This window comes from Bubalus bubalis, chromosome 16 (assembly GCF_019923935.1).
Source record: "Bubalus bubalis isolate 160015118507 breed Murrah chromosome 16, NDDB_SH_1, whole genome shotgun sequence".
In the NCBI taxonomy this organism is placed as follows: domain Eukaryota; kingdom Metazoa; phylum Chordata; class Mammalia; order Artiodactyla; family Bovidae; genus Bubalus; species Bubalus bubalis.
Genome location: NC_059172.1, coordinates 80462854 through 80486804, shown reverse-complemented (window position 1 = coordinate 80486804; position 23951 = coordinate 80462854). Strand labels below are relative to the sequence as shown.

The following is a 23951-nucleotide window of genomic DNA, read 5'->3' as shown; positions in this document are numbered from 1 at the left end:
TTCCAAACCTGCTTTTGGTTGTAGGCTTTATGTTTAAGTGAGGGTACAAATCTCCCCAGCAAAAACCCACAGTGTTTTAAAAGCAAAGTACCATAGCTGCTACTTAACATTTAACTTCTCAAAATCTTGTACATGGTAAATGTTAAAACCTCCTGTAAAAAAGTTAAATAGACTTGCTCTTAGGTAACCAATAAATAAATGACCAAAGTAATAGAGCTAAGTGCTTTGTCATTCTCACTCAGCAGATCTTATGCAGACAGAAGTTTCATAAATATTGTTAACTGAATTAAATTCTTATGGCACAACTCCCTCTTTAATATGTTTATCTTAACAGAAAAAGCATAAGACCCTGCTGGGCAGAAATATTTGGATGAAACTAAAATTTTATTAATTATTAATAAATATACTAAGAGCTCAATGCAAAAAAAGAGATACATTAGCAGGACTTCAAATATTTCATATTACATAAACAACTTAGTTTGAAATTATTAAAATTAAACATATAAAAACCTATATATTGTGATTACTCACACTCATGCCTAGGCCCCAGGGAAAGTGACTTAAAAGTATATATGTACAGCAAATAGAAGGCAACATGCTAATAAGTAAAAGAAGCTGTTTACAAAGTCAAATGGTGATAATAGGTATCACTTAGCCAACAAACCAAAGAAAATAACAAAATAAAATAACACCAGAGAACAACAAAAAAAACATCCAAATTAACCCCAGGTGAATCATGATAACTATTTTGCCAATATCAATTCAAATTTCACTATAATAAAACATGTGAAGGCAAACTTCACATGATGAGAAATAGCTTTATGCATAAGGTCCAACTTATTTGTGCATAAGGTCCAACTAACTTCTTCTATATTGAACCAAGTCAATGAACAGCTATTCTCTTTAGAAAAGAAGATGTGAGGAAATCAGAAGTTTAATGTACATAAAAGTGGCATTATGAGTAATGCAACCCTGAAAAAATAACTATTTCAGAACAGGAAATTAAACAACCTGCCAACAATAAATATTTTGAAAGACTCTGTTCTGTCAAGAATGTCTAGCCACTCCTTAAAATGTATTTTGGGAGAGAACTACTTCATTGTTTTTCAATAATACAATGCTAACAACATTGCTTTCAGAGTAAGTCCTTAAGAAAAAAAAGTCACATAGAAAAAAATAGTAATTTTTAGTAGTTTTAAATCAGAGTATATAAAAGGCAGGGTTTTCAGCATCTATGATTTTATCCTGTGAGTGGCATGTGTAATCATTTTATAGTCATAATTTCCCTGGGAATGAAACTGTTTCTAACGCTGAGCTGGCGACTCTGACACCTCCTGGAAGGCAGAGACAGGCCTGTGGGGCTCAGGCTGGGCCACAATTTCTATGTTACTGTGCGGCTGACAGACCCTAAGTAATGCTCTCCACTGGAAAAACAGAAGAAAGGCAAACTGACTTCCTATGGAATGTAAGAACAGGGCATTATAAAGACTGACCTACCTCAAAAGGTAGTATTGCCCTGTTATGTGGAACACTAGATCCTGATGGAGGTGGGGTGCAGGTGCAGGAAAAGGCTTACGTGTTAGGAAACTTTTGGGAATTCTCAGTTTTTAACATTCTCAAAAACACCATGAATTTCTAAACTTAAATTTGTATACTGAACAAGTTTTCTGAGAACCATTATGGAAAAATGCAGTGTAGAACACTTTGGAGAAAGTGAATGCTTTTTTGGGTAAAATCCCTTAGGGGAATCTTAATTTGGCACATGTTAATTTAACCCCCAGTACTGAGCTGGAACTGGAAGAACCTTAAGAATCTGCATCATGAATGAATGAATGAATGAACGCATAAATGAATCATGTGAGTGTAGGATATATTACTTGCTGAACATAGATAATGGTAAACAGAAACACTAGGAAAACAGCACCAGCATTTTACTACCTTTTAATTCTTTTGGACATTCCTACTTAGAATTTTGTTAGCTGACAAAGTACATTACATATAACAGAAGCAATAGTAAACCTCCTACTTTCCTCAATAAAAGTCCTAAGAATTAGCTATTCATATCCTTTGTTATAAGGGTGGTGTCATCTGCATATCTGTGGTTATTGATATTTCTCCCGGCAATCTTGATTCCAGCTTGTGCTTCTTCCAGCCCAGCGTTTCTCATGATGTACTCTGCATATAAGCTAAATAAGCAGGGTGACAATATACAGCCTTGACGAACTCCTTTTCCTATTTGGAACCAGTCTGTTGTTCCATGTCCACTTCTAACTCTTGCTTCCTGACCTGCATATAGGTTTCTCAAGAGGCAGCAAGGAGATCCAATCAGTCCATTCTAAAGGAGATCGGTCCTGGGTGTTCTTTGGAAGGAACACCCAGGGTACTCTGTACTCTGGCTACCTCATGCAAAGAGTTGACTCACTGGAAAAGACTCTGATGCTGGGAGGGATTGGGGGCAGGAGCAGAAGGGGACGACAGAGGATGAGATGGCTGGATGGCGTCACTGACTCAATGGACGTGAGTTTGAGTGAACTCCGGGAGTTGGTGATGGACAGGGAGGCCTGGCATGCTGCAATTCATGGCGTCGCAAAGAGTCGGACATGACTGAGCAACTGAACTGAACTGAACTGATCCTTTTTTAAGTATTACCATGTAAGTTCTTCGGTCTTTCACAACCTAAAACGCTCTTTTATGATGTAAACACCATGCACCTCACAGCAATGCTGTGCAAATGACTGGCTGTGCAAATGACTGTGCAAATGACTGGGCCTGTTTCCACTGAAACAGAGTTGTTCAGAACTTTCAGATGTCAGATGCACATGTGCATGCACGCTCAGCGCTATCTGACTCTGTGCGACCCCAGAGACCGCAGTCTGCCAGGCTCCTCCGTCCATGGGATTCTCCAGGCAAGAGTGCTGGAGAGAGTTGCCATGCCTTCCTCCAGGAGATCTTCCCAAACCAGGGATCAACCTGCATCTCTTGTGGAACCTGCACTGCAGGCAGATTCTTCCCTGTTGAGCCTTTGGGGAAGCCCTTCTTTCTCCTTGCTGCTGCTGCTGCTAAGTTGCTTCAGTCGTGTCCAACTCTGTGCGACCCCATAGACGGCCTCCTACCAGGTTTCTCTGTCCCTGGGATTCTCCAGGCAAGAACACTGGAGTGGGCTGCCATTTCCTTCTCCAATGCATGAAAGTGAAAAGTGAAAGTGAAGTCACTTAGTCGTGTCCGACTCTTAGCAACCCCATGGACTGCAGCCTACCAGGCTCCTCCGTCCATGGGATTTTCCAGGCAAGAGTACTGGAGTAGGGTGCCATTGCCTTCTCCGTCTTTTTCCTTAGGTATCAGATAATATGATGCAAATAGTTTGTGGAATAACCTTATTCAGGCCCAAAAGGAATTAGCTACCAAAGTTCTGAACTTCATGATTTTATTTAAGCTTACTAAATGATTCTGCATTTTCTGCAATAAAGTAGCTGTCAGAGTAAGTGGAAAAGGAACTCGTTTACTTGTTTATGTAAGTTGATGTTGATGCTTCCTTCGATTTTATATTGGTTCCTACCCTCTGGTAAAAATGCATTAAAATATGATGATCCCCACCAAATTCTGAAAAGCTTATTAAAGACAGATATAGCTGGCATAAAAAATAATTTCTTGAACAAAATAATACTTAACTCAAGCAGAAGTTGGAGAGTTTGACAGTTTATACAGAGTCAGCAAACTTTTCTGTAAGAGGCCAGATAGTAAATAATTTCAGAATTTATGGGCTATATGTCTTGGATGTAACTGTATCTTTAACTCCGCTGCAGCAGTCTGGAAGCATCTACATGAATGAGCAGAGCTGTTTTCCACACAAAATTTTCTTCATGGACACCAAAATTCACTTAATTAATTTCAGTTAACTTTTACATGTCATAAAATACTATCCTTCTGAGTTTTTCATCTATTTAAAAAGATACAAGTCATTCATGATCACATTACTGTGGGCTGCACAAAAATAAGCAGTGCACTGGATCTGGCCTGTGGTCTGTAGTTTCCTAAACGCTAGTTTATACTATAGGTTGCCTACCTTGATCAAGCTACACAGTCTTTTAAACTTCTGTTTTCTGAGTTTACAATGGAGATGATAACATTTTTAATGTTTTTAAATGTTTTTATAACAATATTTTCCTATCTCAGTATTTCCTATTTCAAATATTTTTGGAAGGCCTAACTATCTTATATTCTAAACATTCTGTACAGTGTTTGACACATAATCAATACAGATGAATATTCGTTGCTATTATTCAAATACTAATGCTACTATTGGGGGACCCATAACAAATCACTTAGTTTACCAGATTTGCAGTTTTTTCCTCAGAAAAACAGAGAAAAACTGCTCTACCAAACTCAGAGGATTACTGTGAAAACATATGTGATTGTATTTCACTCTATGTCAATTTTCAGTTCTCTCAGTGCTAGACCAATTTTCTAAAACTAAAAATCTGATCTTACCACACACATGTTCTGAATTCTTAATGACTTTCTATTGATCATAAGACATGCTCAACTCCTTGGCATGGCTCCAAGGCTTGTCATATTTGGGCTCAGCCTTTTTTTCTGACTACATCCCCTATTATTCTTCGATTTGAATCATTCCATGGAGAAGGCGATGGCACCCCACTCCAGTACTCTTGACTGGAAAATCCATTGGACGGAGGAGCCTGGAAGGCTGCAGTCCATGGGGTCGCAAAGAGTTGGACACGACTGAGCGACTTCACTTTCACTTTTCACTTTCATGCACTGGAGAAGAAAATGGCAACCCACTCCAGTGTTCTTGCCTGGAGAATCCCAGGGATGGGGGCACCTCGTGGGCTGCCGTCTCTGGGGTCGCACAGAGTCGAACACGACTGAAGCAACTTAGCAGCAGCAGCAGCAGTACATTTGTACTATACTTGGCAGTTCCCAGAAGAACCTAAATTCTTTTCATATCTCCATGCATTCAAAACTACGTCCCCTTCTATACGGAATGCCTTGGTCCTACCATTTTTGAATTTGTCCTTGAACTTTTCATACTTCTATTGTGAATACAGTTTTGGGAAGATTCTTCCTTTCCCTGTGAGATCATTGGACTTTCCCTCTTCTGCTTACACATGATAGAGCTGAGGTCTCCTTCATCTGCCAAAACATTTTATGTAATCCTCCATAAATGCACTTCTGTAACTTTGAACTGAATAGTTTCTCTTCCCCTTTGTCTCTACTCAACAGAAGACTCTTTGAAGGAAGAAATTTATTTTGTTACCCCACTGTTCAGAACATGGTATATAACAGGAACTTAAGTATTGAATGATGATTGAAAGCACTTCAGTTCAGTTCAGTCACTCAGTCGTGTCTGACTCTTTGTGACCCCATGAATCGCAGCATGCCAGGCCTCCCTGTCCATCACCAACTCCCGGAGTTCACTCAGACTCATGTCCATCGAGTCAGTGATGCCATCCAGCCGTCTCATTCTCTGTCGTCCCCTTCTCCTCCTGCCCCCAATCCTTCCCAGCATCAGAGTCTTTTCCAATGAGTCAACTCTTCACATGAGGTGGCCAAAGTACTGGAGTTTCAGCTTTAGCATCATGCCTTCCAAAAAAATCCCAGGGCTGATCTCCTTCAGAATGGACTGGTTGGATCTCCTTGCAGTCCAAGGGACTCTCAAGAGGCTTCTCCAACACCACAATTCAGAAGCATCAATTCTTCGGCGCTCAGCCTTCTTCACAGTCCAACTCTCACATCCATACATGACCACAGGAAAAACCATAGCCTTGACTAGACAGACCTTTGTTGGCAAAGTAATGTCTCTGCTTTTGAATATGCTATCTAGGTTGGTCGTAACTTTCCTTCCAAGGAGTAAGCGTCTTTTAATTTCATGGCTGCAAGTCACCATCTGCAGTGATTTTGGAGCCCCCAAAAATAAAGTCTGACATTGTTTCCACTGTTTTCCCATCTACTTCCCATGAAGTGATGGGACCGGACGCCATGATCTTCGTTTTCTGAATGTTGAGCTTTAAGCCAACTTTTTCACTCTCCACTTTCACTTTCATCAAGAGGCTTTTGAGTTCCTCTTCACTTTCTGCCATAAGGGTGGTGTCATCTGCATATCTGAGGTTATTGATATTTCTCCCTGCAATCTTGATTCCAGCTTGTGTTTCTTCCAGTCCAGCGTTTCTCATGATGTTCTGCATATAAATTAAATAAGTAGGGTGACAATATACACCCTTGATGTACTCCTTTTCCTATTTGGAACCAGTCTGTTGTTCCATGTCCAGTTCTAACTGTTGCTTCCTGACCTGCATACAGGTTTCTCAAGAGGCACGTCAGGTGGTCTGGTATTCCCATCTCTTTCAGAATTTCCCACAGTTTATTTTGATCCATACAGTCAAAGGCTTTGGCATAGTCAATAAAGCAGAAATAGATGTTTTTCTGGAACTCTCTTGCTTTTTCGATGATTCAGCGGATGTTGGCAATTTGATCTCTGGTTCCTCTGCCTTTTCTAAAACCAGCTTGAAAATCTGGAAGTTCATGGTTCACATATTGCTGAAGCCTGGCTTGGAGAATTTTGAGCATTACTTTACTAGCGTGTGAGATGAGTGCAATTGTGTGGTAGTTAGAGCATTCTTTTGCATTGCCTTTCTTTGGGATCGGAATGAAAGCACTTAGTGTACTGTAAAGTACCATATGAAATAATTGTTATCATACTATTATAAAAACATTTAAAATGTTCACATCAGGATAAGTGAGACTTACCATGTGTATTAACTAACCATGTAAGTTAGTACTTACCCTGCTGAGTACTTCACAGATACAGGGCCTTAACATGGTTCTACAGGAAACACCAGTCTCCACTTTCAAATAAGGCTCATTGAGACCGACCAAATCACCCAGATCATAAGTTTGAGAGCTTGGAATGGGATTTAGTCTGTTAGACTCCAAAATTCTGTGTTCTGAAACATTTAGCAACATGCTCCATATTCTCTCCCCTCTTAGTTGATCCAGGAGGCAGTCAAAACAGTAGGGTTGTATGAGAAAATGAGCCTCAGTTAAGGAAGGAGGGGGAAAAAGAGGTGGGGAAGCACCTTATATTCTTCCATTATGTGTCAGGAAAAACTGCAAAAGCCTTGGAGGAAATCCCTTTTACAAAAATAATAAATTTGTCTTATCTCTCAATAATCACTTTTATTGACTAGGCCAGTTCATTTTATCTCTCTTTACATGAGCTATTTTTCGAATTAAATTATTTTTAGCTTTCCATTCCAGTCCTGTTTTTTAAAGTATGGTAAATAAAATGGTATAGAAATGATACTCAGAGCAAAATGTTGTAGAAGGATAAATTCCAAGTCTCACAAGGTAATGTTGCTTTTTATACAGCCCATTACAACACTGCATTTTTGATTTGCATTCAGTTTATGGTCAGTTATGTGGGTATTGCTTGAGGTCATTGTCTTCTGCATTTATGCCTACTCAGGTATTCTCCATGCTCTCTATTTTTATTGCTGGGATTTCTCTGTAAGTGAGGAGAAGGCAATGGCACCCCACTCCAGTATTCTTGCCTGGAAAATCCCATGGATGGAGGAGCCTGGTAGGCTGCAGTCCATGCGGTCGTGAAGAGTCGGACACGACTCAACGACTTTACTTTTACTTTTCACTTTCATGCGTTGGAGGAGGAAATGGCAACCCACTCCAGTGTTTTTGCCTGGAGAATCCCAGGGACAGAGGAGCCAGGTGGGCTGCCGTCTATGGGGTCGCACAGAGTCAGACACGACTGAAGCGACTTAGCAGTAGCAGCAGCTCCATAAGTGAACCAGTTTATACATGTCCTACCTTCCCTCTTCATCAAGGTCACTATATGGCTTTTAATTTTGTTTGCCAAAGAATTAACACTTTACATAATTAAAAAACTGGCATCATATACAACTTTATATGTTATCTTAACCTTAACTTTTATATATAACTTTCAATCTGGTTCATACACCTAATGTGTATAATCCATAATTGTTTGATATACCAATTTCTTACATGAATCAATAGCTTGATAGAAATAAAGTAATTTCACCTTCTCTCATTTCATAAGAGAAAATGAAGCTTATATGGTGGGGGGAAATGGAGAGTTTCTCAGAAATGTATGTTCTTTTAGGTCAGAGGATGCTCTTATATATCTCTGAGCAGTAACTGTTATGGTTTTATTAGTTTCTATTTTAAAATACATATTCTGTTTTTTATTTTTTACTTTACAAAAGGAATTATAATAATTGGAAAATTCAATGAAATATTTCCCAACTAGAAAATTATTTTTTCTTATAGTAAATGGTATAAGAAATTGTTTTGTTGGTGACTATATATAAATCAAAACTTTAAGCTTACATGTATTCATACTTACATTTAAAAATTCTATTGTTAAGTAAGTTTCCCTCAAGTTCCATTGTTAAAAAATTGAAGGTTTTTTTTTTTTAATTTTATTTTATTTTTAGACTTTAAAAGGGAAAGTCAAAGTGGCTCAGTCGTGTCTGACTCTTTTGGAACCCATGACTACACAGTCCATGGAATTCTCCAGGCAAGAATACTGGAGTGGGTAGCCCTTCCCTTCTCCAGCGGATCTTCCCAACCCAGGTATTGAACCCAGGTCTCCCGCATTACAGACAGATTCTTTCTTTACGAGCTGAGCCACAAGGGAAGCCCCTTAAAAGGGAAAAGTTAATTTAATAAGTCTCTGTCAAGACAGTTTTCTTCATTTGCCAATCAAGAGCATAATGACAAGGTATGATATAAAAACCAGATATGTATTAACATTGTGCTGCTTTCGATTTCTGCATGCTTAGCTATATGAAACACATTTAAGTTATGTGACCACATATTTCCTCATTTAAACTATGTGAACACATTTCCACATTTGAAAATAGGAATAATAATATCCACCTTGCAGGGCTACTCAGAAAAGTATATAAGGTAAAGTATATAAAGCATTTAGCACATTGCTGAAAATAACAGGAACACTGGTAGTTCACATAACCATTTAGCGTTTTTTTCTTTTTAGACTAAAGCTTATTTAGAAATTAAAATTATGATGTTATTCTTTTCATAACAAAATAAAGGCTTTAAAATGTCCTATCAGTTCAGTTCAGTAGCTCAGCTGTGTCCGACTCTTTGCGACCCCATGTACTGCTGCACTCCAGGCCTCCCTGTCTATCACCAACGCCTCGAGTACACTCAAACTCATGTCCCTTGAGTCGGTGATGCCATCCAACCATCTAATCCTCTGTCATCCCCTTCTCCTCCCACTTTCACCCTTTCCCAGCATCAGGGTCTTTTCAAATGAGTCACCTCTTCACATCAGGTGGCCAAAGTACTGGAGTTTCAGCTTCAACATCAGTCCTTCCAGTGAATAATCAGGACTGATCTCCTTTAGGATGGACTGGTTTGATCACCTTGCTGTCCAAGGGACCCTCAAGAGTCTTCTCCAACACCACAGTTCAAAAGCAGCAATTCTGCAGCACTCAGCTTTCTTTATAGTCCAACTTTCACATCCATATATAATCCACATCCATACTGGAAAAACAATAGCCTTGACTAGACAGACCTTTGTTGGCAAAGTAATGTCTCTGCTTTTTAATATGGTGTTGGTTAAAAGGGTAGTTACAGCTTTTCTTCCAAGGAGAAAGCGTCTTTTAATTTACATGGCTGCAGTCACCATCTGCAGTGATTTTGGAACCCAGAAAATAAAAGTCAGCCACTGTTTCCATTGTTTCCCCATCTATTTGTCATGAAGTGATGGGATCAGATGCCATGATCTTAGTTTTCTGAATGTTGAGTTTTAAGCTAACTCTTTCACTTTCATCAAGAGGCTCTTTAGTTCCTCTTCACTTTCTGCCATAAGATGTCATCTGCATATCTGAGGTTATTGATATTTCTCCTGGCAATCTTGATTCTAGCTGTGCTTCATCCAGCCCAGCGTTTCTCATGATGTACTCTGCATATAAGTTAAATGAGTAGGGTGACAATATACAGCCTCGACGTACTACTTTCCCAATTTGGAACCAGTCTGTTGTTCCATGTCCAGTTCTAACTGTTGCTTCTTGATCTGCATACAGATTTCTCAGAAGGCAGGTCAGGAGGTCGGGTATTCCCATCTCTTGCAGAATTTTCCACAGTTTGTTGTGATCCACACAGTCAAAGGTTTGGCATAGTCAATAAAGCAGAAGTAGATGATTTTATGAAACTCTCGCTTTTTCGGTGATCCAATGGATGTTGGCAGTTTGATCGCTGGTTCCTCTGCCTTTTCTAAATCCAGCTTGAACATCTGGAAGTTCACGGTTCACGCACTGTAGAAGCCTGCCTTGGAGAATTTTGAGCATTACTTTGCTAGTGTGTGAGATGAGTGCAGTTGTGCAGTCGTTTGAGCATTCTTTGGCATTGCCTTTCTTTGGGACTGGAATGAAAACTGACCTCTCCAGTTCAGTGGCCACTGATGAGTTTTCCAAATTTGCTGGCATATTGAGTGAAGCACTTTCACAGCATCATCTTTCAGGATTTGAAAGAGCTCAACTGGAATTCCATCACCTCCACTAGCTTTGTTTGTAGTGATGCTTTCTAAGGCCCACTTGTCTTCACATTCCAGGATGTCTGGTTCTAGGTGAGTGACCACACCATCGTGGTTATCCAGGTCATAAAGATCTTTTTTGTATAGTTCTTCTGTGTATTCTTGCCACCTCTTCTGAATATCTTCTGCTTCTGTTAGGTCCATACCATTTTTGTCCTTTATTGAGTCCATTTTTGCATGAAGTGTTCTCTTGGTATCTCTAATTTTCTTGCAGAGATCTCTAGTCTTTCCCAGTGTATTGTTTTCCTCTGTTTCTTTGCACTGATCACTGAGGAAGACTTTCTTATCTCTCCTTGCTATTCTTTGAAATTCTGCATTCAAATGGGTATATCTTTCCTTTTCTCCTTTGCCTTTCATTTCTCTTCCTCTCTCAGCTATCTGTAAGGCCTTCTCAGACAACCATTTTGCCTTTTTGCATTTCTTTTTCTTGGGGATGATCTGCTCCCTGTCTCCTGTACAATGTCACAAACCTCCATCCATAGTTCATCAGGCACTCTATCAGATCTAGTCCCCTGAATATTTGTCACTTCCACTGTATAATCATAAGGGATTTGATTTAGGTCATACCTGAATGGTCTAACGGTTTTCCCTACTTTTTTCAATTTCAGTCTGAATTTGGCAATAAGGAGTTCATGATCTAAGCCACAGTCAGCTCCTGGTCTTGTTTTTGCTGACTGTATAGAGCTTCTCCATCTCTGGCTGCAAAGAATATAATCAAGCTGATTTTGGTATTGACCATCTGGTGATGTCCATGTGTAGAGTCTTCTCTTGTGTTGTTGAAAGAGGGTGTTTACTATGACCAGTGTGTTCTCTTGGCAAAACTCTATTAGCCTTTGCCCTGCTTCATTCTGTACTCCAAGGCCAAATTTGCCTGTTACTCCACACATTTTTTGACTTCCTACTTTTGAATTCCTGTCTGCTATAATTACTGTGGGCAAGAATCCCTTAGAAGAATTGAGTAGCCATCATAGTCAAGAAGTGTCCAAAATGCAGTACTTGGATGCAATCTCAAAAACAACAGAATGATCTCTGTTCATTTCCAAGAGAAACCATTCAATATCACAGTAATCTAAGTCTATGCCCTGACCAGTAATGCTGAAGAAGCTGAAGGTGAACGGTTCTATGAGGGCCTACAAGACCTTCTAGAACTAACATCCCCCTCAAAGAAAAAAAAGTCCTATACATCTTAAATATAATAAAGGACACAGTATTTTGAATATAAATTTGTTCAAATGCAGGTGAGATCAAAAAGTAAACAAAAAATTCATAGGCCAAGAACATCTTATTAAAAAGATACAATCCAAAAATGAATTGATTAAAGCTGTCCCTGTTAAAAATGTATTACCTGTGGAATCCAGCCCATAAAACAAGGGAGAACTGATGATACACTAGGAGAATCATGCTGATTTTCAGAAAGTCGATTTCCATCAAAACTGCATCCTTCCAGCAGTAAGCCACTGATCTGCCACAGAGATTTACAAATCATTAAAATACATATTACAGTCTGAAACGACAGGAGTTACTCTATTATATCTTCAGAAGGAAGGCGACAATTTCCATTGTAACTATACTTTCAAACAGTGTTCAAACAAAGACTATGGTATTTTATCTGAGAATAATGAAGGAGAAGGCCTGGACCAGTGTTCACTGTGAGATTCCTTTAGGCTTAGTCCTGAATTTTAGCAAACATTTGAGAAAAAAATACTTACAAATGTCATCAGTTATACAATTGCATGTGCCTTGGCACTAGAATAATAGAAATATAATGACAAAAGCCAAAATGTTACTCCTTTTCCAGGAAGGGGAAAGATAAGCACACTAGAGAAAAAAACAAGTGCTCCTTGCTTGGAATTCTGACATCATTTTCTAAAGAACAGAACAAAATTCAGAAAGGTTAATGCAAAATAATTTTTAACATGTCACACACAGCTGAAAGAATAAAAAAAAGGAAAAAAAAACTGGTGACTTCCCTGGTGGTCCACTGGTTCAGAACCTGTCTTCCCCACTGCAGGTTTGATGTGCAAAGCAGGGCACCCAAAGCCAGTGCTCTGGGACAAGCCAGACAGATAGGGTGGGAGGGAGGTGGGTTCAGGAAGTGGGGACACATGTGCACCTGTGGCTGAAAGCCTTCTTCAGCGATCAATGCAAAGAAATAGAGGAAAGCAACAGAATGGGAAAGACTAGACATCTCTTCAAGAAAATCAGAGATACCAAAGGAACATTTCATGCATAGATGGGCTTGATAAAGGACAGAAATGGTATGGACCTAACAGAAGCAGAAGGTATTAAGAAGAGATGGCAATAATACACAGAAGAACTATACAAAAAAGATCTTCACTATCCAGATAATCACGATAGTGTGATCACTGACCTAGAGCCAGACATCCTGGAATGTGAACTCAAGTGGGCCTTAGAAAGCATCACTACGAACAAAAGTGGAGGTGATGGAATTCCAGTTGAGCTATTTCAAATCCCGAAAGATGATGCTGTGAAAGTGATGCACTCAATATGCCAGCAAATTTGGAAACTCAGCAGTGGCCACAGGACTGGAAAAGGTCAGTTTTCATTCCAATCCCAAAGAAAGGCAATGCCAAAGAATGCTCAAACTACTGCACAATTGCACTCATCTCACACGCTAGTAAAGTAATGCTTAAAATTTTCCAAGCCAGGCTTCAGCAATATGTGAACTGTGAACTTCCATATGTTCAAGCTGGTTTTAGAAAAGGTAGAGGAACCAGAGATCAATTGCCAACAACTGCTGGATCATGGAAAAAGCAAGAGAGTTCCAGAAAAACATCTATTTCTGCTTTATTGACTATGCCAAAGCCTTTGACTGTGTGGATCACAATAAACTGTGGAAAATTCTGAAAGAGATGGGAATACCAGACCACCTGATCTGCCTCTTGAGAAATTTGTATGCAGGTCAGGAAGCAACAGTTAGAACTGGACATGGAACAACAGACTAGTTCCAAATAGGAAAAGGAGTACGTCAAGGCTGTATATTGTCAGCTTGTTTATTTAACTTCTATGCAGAGTAGATCATGAGAAACGCTGGTCTGGAAGAAACACAAGCTGGAATCAAGATTGCTGGGAGAAATATCAATAACCTCAGATATGCAGATGACACCACCCTTATGGCAGAAAGTGAAGAGGAACTCAAAGCCTCTTGACGAAGGTAAAAGTGGAGAGTGAAAAAGTTGGCTTAAAGCTCAACATTCAGAAAATGAAGATCATGGCATCTGGTCCCATCACTTCATGGGAAATAGATGGGAAAACAGTGGAAACAGTGTCAGACTTTATTTTTCTGGGCTCCAAAATCACTACAGATGGTGACTGCAGCCATGAAATTAAAAGACGCTTACTCCTTGGAAGGAAAGTTATGACCAACCTAGATAGCATATTCAAAAGCAGAGACATTACTTTGCCATCAAAGGTCCGTCTAGTCAAGGCTATGGTTTTTCCTGTGGTCATGTATGGATGTGAGAGTTAGACTGTGAAGAAGGCTGAGTGCCGAAGAATTGATGCTTTTGAACCGTGGTGTTGGAGAAGCCTCTTGAGAGTCCCTTGGACTGCAAGGAGATCCAACCAGTCCATTCTGAAGGAGATCGGCTCTGGGATTTCTTTGGAAGGAATGATGCTAAAGCTGAAACTCCAATACTTTGGCCACCTCATGTGAAGAGTTGACTCATTGGAAAAGACTCTGATGCTGGGAGCGACTGGGGGCAAGAGGAGAAGGGGACGACAGAGGATGAGATGGCTGGATGGTATCCCTGACTCGATGGACATGAGTCTGAGTGAACTCCGGGAGTTGGTGATGGACAGGGAGGCCTGGCGTGCTGCGATTCATGGGGTCGCAAAGAGTCGGACACGACTGAGCGACTGATCTGATCTGATGGCAAAAACCACTACAATATTGTAAAGTAATTATCCTCCAAATAAAATTAATTAATTAATTAAAAAAAAATCTGTCTTCCATAGGTTCAATCCTTGGTCAGGGAAGTAATTCCACATTTCACAGGGCAACTATACTCACGTGCCTCAACTAGTGTGGGTGATAGTAGCTCTGTCGTGCCCGACTCTTTGCAACGCCAGGGACTGCAGCCCACCAGGCTCTGTCCATGGGATTTTCCAGGCGAGAATGCTGGAGTGGGTTGCCATTTCCTTCTCCAGTCACAACTAGAGACACAGCCAAAAATAAATATATTAAAAAAAAAAAGGAGTTCATCTCTTACTCTAAATTAACCTTAGTGTAAATTTATGAAATTATGAAAATAAAAATATAAATATTTTGGTAATGTTAGCTTCATATTTTTTAAGTTCATTCTTTCGGTTTCTGATAATAAATGTAGAGTCTGCATTTTGAATTCACATCCATATCTATATTCTTACAATTTGAACTTGATAGAAAATAAAACAATCTTATAAGTATTGTTTAGTGCCTTTGAAGTTTTAACATACTATAGAATTTTAGAGGTAGGGGAATGCATGAAGTTCAAAGAGCTGAAATTATTTTCAACTACATTATAGTTAAAGGATGGTTATCGGAAGAGTATTAGTAGAGTATGCCTTGACAAACAGTTCTGATTAGTTGCTTTACCACAAAAACATAAACAACTTGTTTGTCAATGAAAGAGTTGGGATAAAAACAGAATTACTGAATCCCTAAGTTCAATATTCTTTCTGTACTGCTGATATGATGTTATAAGGCCACTTTAAGGGTTGCTTAAGTATAGCCTTGAAGAAAAGTAAATTAAAATTTTTTTAATTAATTATTTTAATTGGAGGCTACTTTACAATATTGTAGTGATTTTTGTCATACATTGACATGAATCAGCCACAGGTGTACATGTGTTCCCCATCTTGAACCCCCCTCCCACCTCCCTCCCCATCCCATCCCTCAGGGTTGTCTGAGTGCACGGGCTTTGAGTGCCCTGTTTCATGTATCGTACTTGGACTGGTGATCTATTTCACATATGGTAATATATATGTTTCAATGCTATTCTCTCAAATCATCCCACCCTTGCCTTCTCCCACAGAGTCCAAAAGTCTGTTCTTTACATCTGTGTCTCTTTTGCTGTCTCGCATATAGGGTCATCATTACCACCTTTCCAAATTCCAAATATATGCATTAATATACTGTATTGGTGTTTTTCTTTCTGACTTACTTCACTCTGTATAATAGGCTCCAGTTTCATCCACCTCATTAGAACTGATTCAAATGCATTCTTTTTAATGGCTGAGTAATAAATATTCCATTGTGTATATGTACCACAGCTTTCTTATCCATTCGTCTACGGATGGACATCTAGGTTACTTCCACGTCCTGGCTATTGTAAACAGTGCTGTAATGAACATTGGGGTACATGTGTCTCTTTCAATTCTGGTTTCCTCAGTGTGTATGCCCAGCAGTGGGATTGCTGGGTCATATGGCAGTTCTATTTCCATTTTTTTAAGGAATCTCCACACTGTTCTCCATAGTGGCTGTACTAGTTTGCATTCCCACCAACAGTGTAAGAGGATTCCTTTTTCTCCACACCCTCTCCAGCATTTATTGTTTGTAGACATTTTGATAGCAGCCATTCTGACCGGCATGAGATGGTGCCTCATTGTGGTTTTGATTTGCATTTCTCTGATAATGAGTGATGTTGAGCATCTTTTCATGTGTTTGTTAGCCCTCTGTATGTCTTCTTTGGAGAAATGTCTGTTTAGTTCTTTGGCCCATTTTTTGATTAAAATTTAAGTGCTCACTAATTTCAGTGCTAGAAAATCTGTATCTAGCCTATCCCTTCTCCAGGGGGATCTTCCAACCCAGGACTCAAACCAGGGTCTCCTGCATTGAAAGCAGATTCTTTACCAACTGAGCTATCAGGGAAGCCCTAGAAAGTCCCTAGGCAACATAATTCTTCTAAGGCCTCTTTCAGAAATTTCACTGAGGTTTGAGCTCAAGTGGTCTCTATAGAAATTTGTAAAAGCAGTCCCCACAGACAGTGTCACAACGTGACTATGTAATATGCACAGTATATATGCTACTGTTGGTGTTTCATCACTAAGTCATGTTCAACTCTTTGCGACTCCATGGACTGCAGCACACTAGGCTCTTCTGTGTGTTACCTCCCAGAGTGTGCTCCGATTCATGTCCACTGAGTTGGTGATGCTATCTAACTATCTCATCCTCTGCTGCCTCCTCTCCTATGGCCTTCAATCTTCCCCAGTGTCAGTCTTTTCCAATGAGTTGGCTCTTTGCATCAGGTGGCCAAAGTGATGAAGCTTCACCTTCAGCATCAATCCTTCTAATGAATATTCAGGGTTGATTTCCTTTAGGATTCACTGGTTTAATCTCCTTGCTGTCCAAGGGACTCTTCTCCAGCACCACAATTTGAAAGCATCAGTTCTTTGGTGCTCAGCCTTCTTTATGTTCCAACTCCCACATCTGTACATGACAACTAGAAAAACCATAGCTTTAACTATATGGGCCTTTTGTTGATAAAGTGATGTCTCTGCTTTTTAATACTGTTTATCATACCTTTCCTTCCAAGGAAGGAATTTACCTTTAATTTCATGGCTTCAGTATGGTAATCTGCAGTGATTTTGGAGCCCAAGAAAATACAATTCGCCACTGTTTCCACTTTTTCCCCATCTATTTGCCATGAAGTGATGGGACCGGATGCCACAATCTTAGTTTTTTGCATGTTGAGTTTTAAGCCAGCCTTTTCACTTTCTTCTTTCACCTTCATCAACAGGCTCTTTAGTACCTCTTTGCTTTCTGCCATTATAGTGCTATAATCTCCGTATCTGAGGTTGATATTTCTCCTGCAATCTTGATTTCAGCTTCTGACTCATCCAGCCTAGCATTTCACAAGATGATCCTTAAGTGCAGGCATGCTCAGTGGCTCAGTCGTGTCTGACTCTTTGTGACCCTTTGGACTGTAGCCCACGAGGTTCATCTGTCCAAGGTATTGTCCAGGCAAGAATACTGCAGTGGCAACTGGACAACTGGAGTTGTCATTTCTTATTCCAGGGGCTCTTTCTGACCCAGGGTTTGAACCCATGTCTCCTGCATTGGCAGTGGATTCTTTATCACTGAGCCACCTGGGAAGACCAGATGTACTCTGCATTTAAGTTAAATAAGGAGGGTGATAATTACAGCCTCATCGTGCTCCTTTCCACATTCTGAACAAGTCCGTTGTTTGATGTCCATTTCTGTTGCTTCTTGACCCACATATGGGTTTCTCAGGAGACATGTAAGCTGGTCTGATATACTCTCATCTCTTTAAGAATTTTCCACAGTTTGCTGTGATCCACACAGTCAAAGGCTTTATGGTAGTCGATGAAGCAGAAATAGACGTGTTTCTGAAATTCCCTTGCTTTCTCCATGATCCAACGAATGCTGGTGATTTGATTTTTCAATATGCATATACAGAGATATAAACTGAGATATATATTGAATTTTGATCTCAACTGATCTCTACAGAAATTTGTAAAAGTAGTCTCCATTGATAGCATCACAACTTGACTGTGTAATATATATATTGTTGCAGTTAAGTCACTAAGTCGTGTCCAACTCTTTGCAACCTCTTGGACTACACAGCATGCCAGGCTCCTCTTCCTCCACTGTCTCCCAGATTTTGCTCAAGTTCAATTGAGTTAGTGACACTATCTAACCAAGTCATCCTCTACCACCCCCTTCTCCTTTTCCTCTTTTAACCAGGGTTTGGTGGGGTGTTAAATACTGCTCTTTTAGAGCTTTATTTCAATAACTGACACTACTGACCATGTAGTTGCTTGATCAGATGCATGGGAGACATTCTTGGTCCCATCTCCTGAACTTCTGATATACTATCAACTGCCAATGGCTGCCACCACCTCTAATAAAATCCTCTAAATTTGTCCTTTTCTCTCTCATCCTCTATCGTTCTCCAACTCCAGAATTTAAAGAAAATTAAAACATGGACTTTCAAAAAGCAACATCTATTGTTTATATAATAAAATGATAATATTGATATATCAGAGATTGGAGTGGTATCAACAAATGGAACCCTGTTTCATCTGTAATTCTGCATCAATGGAATGAGAAAAAGCAGAGAGGCCTAAAATACTACTTTTTTTCCTGCAAAAAGATAGTTTGATGGATGTGATAGATCTCCAGGCAAATGTACTTGCTAATACCAAACACAAGAATTTGGAAGGCTTAACTCCTAGTTATGACAGTACTACACTAAGGAGCCAGCTACACCAGATGCAGGGACTACCTTGAAGGGGCGGAGCAGAATATGTAACCCAAGAGAAGAGCATAGGAAAGCACAGTATTCAGCCTTGGGTTCCTGACTCAAACTCATAATCAGATAAAGTGACACCTTTCCTGGAAAGGGAGGAGTCAGGTAGAAGGCAGAGAGTGTCTAGGAATATGAACATTAGCAAATATTCCTCCACATGGAAAAACTACAGGAAAGGGAAATAAAAGTTTTCCTCTAATATCATATTTAAAATACTTGGAAAATTGTCTGATATACAATAAGTGCTCAATGAATAGCTATTGCTATTCATTTAAGCTAATCCATCTACTAGTTTTAGACATTGAGAATTATCTTATATAGTGCATCCTTTTAAATAAGACAAAATAAAGGTTTTATTGGAAATTATATGGATATGCCAGCAAATTTGGAAAACTCAGCAGTGGCCACAGGACTGGAAAAGGTCAGTTTTCATTCCAATCTCAAAGAAAGGTAATGCCAAAGAATGCTCAAACTACCGCACAATTGCACTTATTGCACATGCTAGCAAAGTGATGCTCAAAATTCCCCAAGCCAGGCTTCAGCAGTATGTGAACTGAGAATGTCCAGATGTTCAAGCTGGATTTAGAAAAGGCAGAGCAACCAGAGATCAAATTGCCAACATCCGCTGGGTCATAGATAAAGAAGAGAATTCCAGGAAAACATCATTCTACAGCAGAGGTGACCTTGATTCTGTAACAGTGGTATGAAATAAAAAGATGAACTTGATCTAGATGTGAAAAGACATAAGGTATGCAATAACAAAACACAGTGTCTGGACTTTGACCTGAATTTGAACACACTATTGGAAATTATTTTTTTTTAGACAGTGGTAAATATTGCTGTGAATTAGCTATTAAATGATGCCAAGGAAATATTGTTAATTTTTGTATGTGTGACAATATATTACATTTATGTAAGAAAATTTTTTTTTGAGAAATGGAGAAGTAAAATGCCTGGACTTTGCTTCAGCAAAGACAATAAAAAAAGAGAAAAAGAAGAATATCTCTAAATCTTGAAAACTTTGAATATGGAGATTTATTTTACTATTCTTTCCTTTTCTGTTATTTGTTTGTAATTGTTTAATAAGAAAAATAACTAAAAATGATTGAGAATAAACTTGAATGACAGAAAATGTTTAATTTTCTCTAGGGAATTACCTTCTCTGTCTAGAGCTACTGTCCAAGACAGTAGCCAAGGTCACATATGCTATTGAGCACTTGAGATGTTACAAGTCTGAAATGAGATGTGACATAAATACAGAATATACGATGGATTTCAAGGACTTTGTATAAGAAAAGAGAAAGTAAAATATGTCATTCATAATTTTAAAATATGTATTACATGCTGAAACAACAATATGTTGTATATATTAGGTAAAATAAAATAACACTAAAATATTTTTATCTGTTTTTTTATATTTTTAGTGTCACTACTAGAAAATATAAAATTATGTATGTGGCTTGATGTAGGTTGAATAAAGGAGAATATGCTAGGGAAAGTTATATTCCAGAAAGAAATACAATCAGGTTTCTTAGAAGTTTTTGAAAGCTGGGGAAGGACTAGAACAGATAATGGAACTTAGTACATAATCCCAGCACTTTGAATCTTTTTCAGTAAGGTGTCAAGTAAAGTCAGAGGTTTTAGAGTAGAGACACTTCCCAAACAGGAAATTGCAGCCAGTTCTCAGCCTCCTACTGTATTTGGAGGGCATGAGAAGACAGCATTAAGTTGGCCAGGCTATGAAACAGTATATAAGAATTAAAAGGCTTTTATTTTTCTTTTTGAGAATTTTTATCTACTTATTTTTGGCAGTGCCGGGTCTTCGTTGCCGCATGGGCTTTTCTCCAGTTGTGGCAAGCGGAAGCGACCCGCTACTTGTGTTGCGCAGGCTGGTCACTGCAGCGGCTTCTCCTGTTGCAGAGAATGGACTCTAGAGCGCGGTTTTCAGCAGTTGCGGCACGTGGGATCAGTAGTTGCAGCTCCAGGCTCTAGAGCGCAGGCTCAACAGTTGTGGTGCATGGGCTTAGTTGTTCCCTAGCATGTGGTATCTTCTGGGATCAAGGATCAAACCTGTGCCTCCTGCACTGGCAGGCAGATTCTTTACCACTGAGCCACGAGAGAAGCCTCTGAAAGCCCATTAAACTGGTGTAAATATAATAAGACACTCAAAGCACTTAATGCTACAAGAATATCAGATTTAAAACCTTTGATTGCTGCAGTCATTTAAGTTTTTAAGAAAAATAATTTTTTGTTGACCTAGTTTTATATCACATTATCTTGCAAACACCAAATCATTTTAGAGATTGACTTTCAGAGAAAATCATATTGCTAAGCATTCTTAAAGTTCCCCTATGATTTAAAAATAATATCTACTTGATAATAACAATAAAAGGATATTCACATTAAGTGCTCAGTTTTAAAAATGAAAACTATTAGAAATATATGTCTTAAAATGACAAAAGCAAACAAGTGAGACCTCATTAAACTTAAATGCTTTTGCACAGCAAAGGAAACTATAAGCAAGGTAAAAAGACAACCCTCAGAATGGAAGAAAATAATAGCAAATGAAACTGACAAAGGATTAATTTCCAAAATATATAAGCAGCTCATATAACTCCATACCAGAAAAACAAACAACCCAATCAAAAAGTGGGAAAAAGACCTAAACAGACATTTCTCCAAAGAAGACATACAGGTGGCTAACAAACACATGAAAAGATGCTCAACATCGCTCATTATTAGAGAAATGCAAATCAAAACTGCAATGAGATATCCCCTCACACCGGTCAGAATGGCCATCATCAAACAGTCTACAAATGATAAATGCTGGAGAGGGTGAGGAGAAAAGGGAATGTTCTTGGACTGTTGGTAGGAATGTAAATTGATACAGCCACTATGGAAGACGGTATGGAGATTCCTTAAAAAATCTACAAATAAAACCATGTGACCCAGCAATCCCACTCCAAAGCATATACCCTGAGAAAACCAAAATTGAAAAAGACCAAAATTGAAAATGTATCCCACTGTTCACTGCAGCACTGTTTACAATAGCTAGAACATGCAAAAAACCTAGATGTCCATGCTGCTGCTGCTGCTGCTAAGTCGCTTCAGTCGTGTCTGACTCTGTACAACCCCACAGACGGCAGCCCACCAGGCTCCCCTGTCCCTGGGATTCTCCAGGCAAGAACACTGGAGTGGGTTGCCATTTCCTTCTCCAATGCATGAAAGGGAAAAGTGAAAGTGAAGTCGCTCAGTCGTGTTCAACTCTTCGCAACCCCACGGACTGCAGCTTACCAGGCTCCTCTGTCCATGGGATTTTCCAGGCATAGATGTCCATAGACGGATGGATAAAGAAACTGTGGTACATATACACAATGGAATATTACTCAACCATAGAAAGGAACACATTTGAGTCAGTTCTCATGAAGTGGATGAACCTAGAACCTATTATACAGAGTGAAGTGAGTCAGAAAAAGAAAGATAAATATCGTATTCTAACGCATATATATAGAACCTAGAAAAATGGTACTGAAGAAATTTATTTACAGGACAGCAGTGGAGAAACAGACATAGAGAATAGACTTATGGACATGGGGAGAGGGGAGGAAAGGGTGAGATGCATGGAAAGAGTAATGTGAAAACTTATATTAACATATGTAAAATAAGATAGCCAATGGGAAACTCAAACAGGGGCTCTATATCAACCTAGAGGGGTGGGCTGGGGAGGGAAATGGGAGGGAGGTTCAAAAGGGAGGGGATATATGTATACCTATGGCTGATTCATGTTGAGGTTTGACAGAAAAAAGCAAAACTCTGTAAAGAAACTATCCTTCAATAAAAAAAAAAAAAAAAAAAAAGAGGTCCTGTCACTGAATACTGGTTGGTCTATTTGAGTGGAGAGATGAAGAGAGAGAGGTTGTATTTTGTATTTTCCTCTGGACTATAATTATCATATTTGGTAGACAAAGGCCATAGTAATGCCAATAAACTATTTCAAAATGTCAGTTAAAAATAAAAGAATTATTTAAGGTTTTTTTTTTTTTTGGTACGTTTTCCACTGCTGGACTGATAAACTACAACTGGCAGCTCACACTCAGTGGGGAAGATGTGTCTGAAGCTTGTTACTCCTAATTCTGATGAGCCCATTCTCCTCATGAAACCTCAAATGTCTATATCTCCAATTTCCTCATTGTTTTAACTTTTATATCTGGTAAGCTCTAAAAGAGAGGGAGTTGAAATACAAATGGTATAATAACCACTTGGTAAATGGGCCAACCCTAGCCTGGCATGAAGCAGCCCAAATGACCTGGCAAGCATAAGTGGCTTTAATATGCTACTAGGTCCCAAAGGAGCAGCAGCTTTCAGGTATCTCAGAGAACCATGCATTATTAACAAGAGTATAACGTGTTTAATGAGCCTGATTTGCCAAGGTAGAAGACTTGATTTTGCCCTTTGTGTTTGGCAGCATTGGCAGTCAAAGGGGGAACTGGAAGCCGCCCAGGTTTGCCAGAGCCAAACTTTCACAGCCTTGGGCAAGATCGAGCATGCAGGCTGAACAGGTGTTTGATTGACGCATTTTCTAGTACTAAGTTTCAGAACTGCTGTTAACAAATAACAAATCAATAATGGAAGTGAGGAAATTTTAGAGGGCCACATTCAGGATCTAAAAAAATCAATGTATATACATATTCTCTTAAGCAGGTCTAAGGGGTTTGAGATATTGATTGATGTGGGAACTATAGCCTTGGTTGAAGATTTCACTAGTTGAATTCAATCTAGGGTGGTAGAGACTGAAAAAATTTGAAGCCAGGTAAGTTTTACAGTGACAATAAAATTCAAATATAATTCAAATCCAAAATTTTCCTATCAAAACAATCCTTTCATTGAAAATTTGATTAAAAGGAACCTAAATCAATTATTTAAAACTTACTGATTATGCCAACTTCAGTGACGGGTTGCAGTTATAACTATAAAAAGTTATAAAAACTTTTTATCTGAGAAATATAAACTGCAGGTAAGAAATTAGGAAATACGGTCCTATTGTTTACATGAATGAGGGGCCAGAG

The 23951-nt window shown here is 39.1% G+C and overlaps 1 protein-coding gene across 2 annotated transcripts in view; it reads right to left on the bottom strand.

Annotated features, from left to right (window-relative positions):
* DYNC2H1 (dynein cytoplasmic 2 heavy chain 1) overlaps positions 1 to 23951 on the bottom strand; it is a 399828-nt gene that overhangs the window by 5657 nt on the left and 370220 nt on the right. Inside the window, exon 88 of one of the 2 annotated variants that reach the window (XM_044929810.2) lies at positions 11958 to 12074. The exons of the other annotated variant lie outside the window; for it this stretch is intronic. Coding sequence (XP_044785745.2) covers positions 11958 to 12074 — 117 coding nt within the window. The remainder of the gene's footprint in view (positions 1 to 11957; positions 12075 to 23951) is intronic. 2 annotated transcript variants of the gene reach the window in all.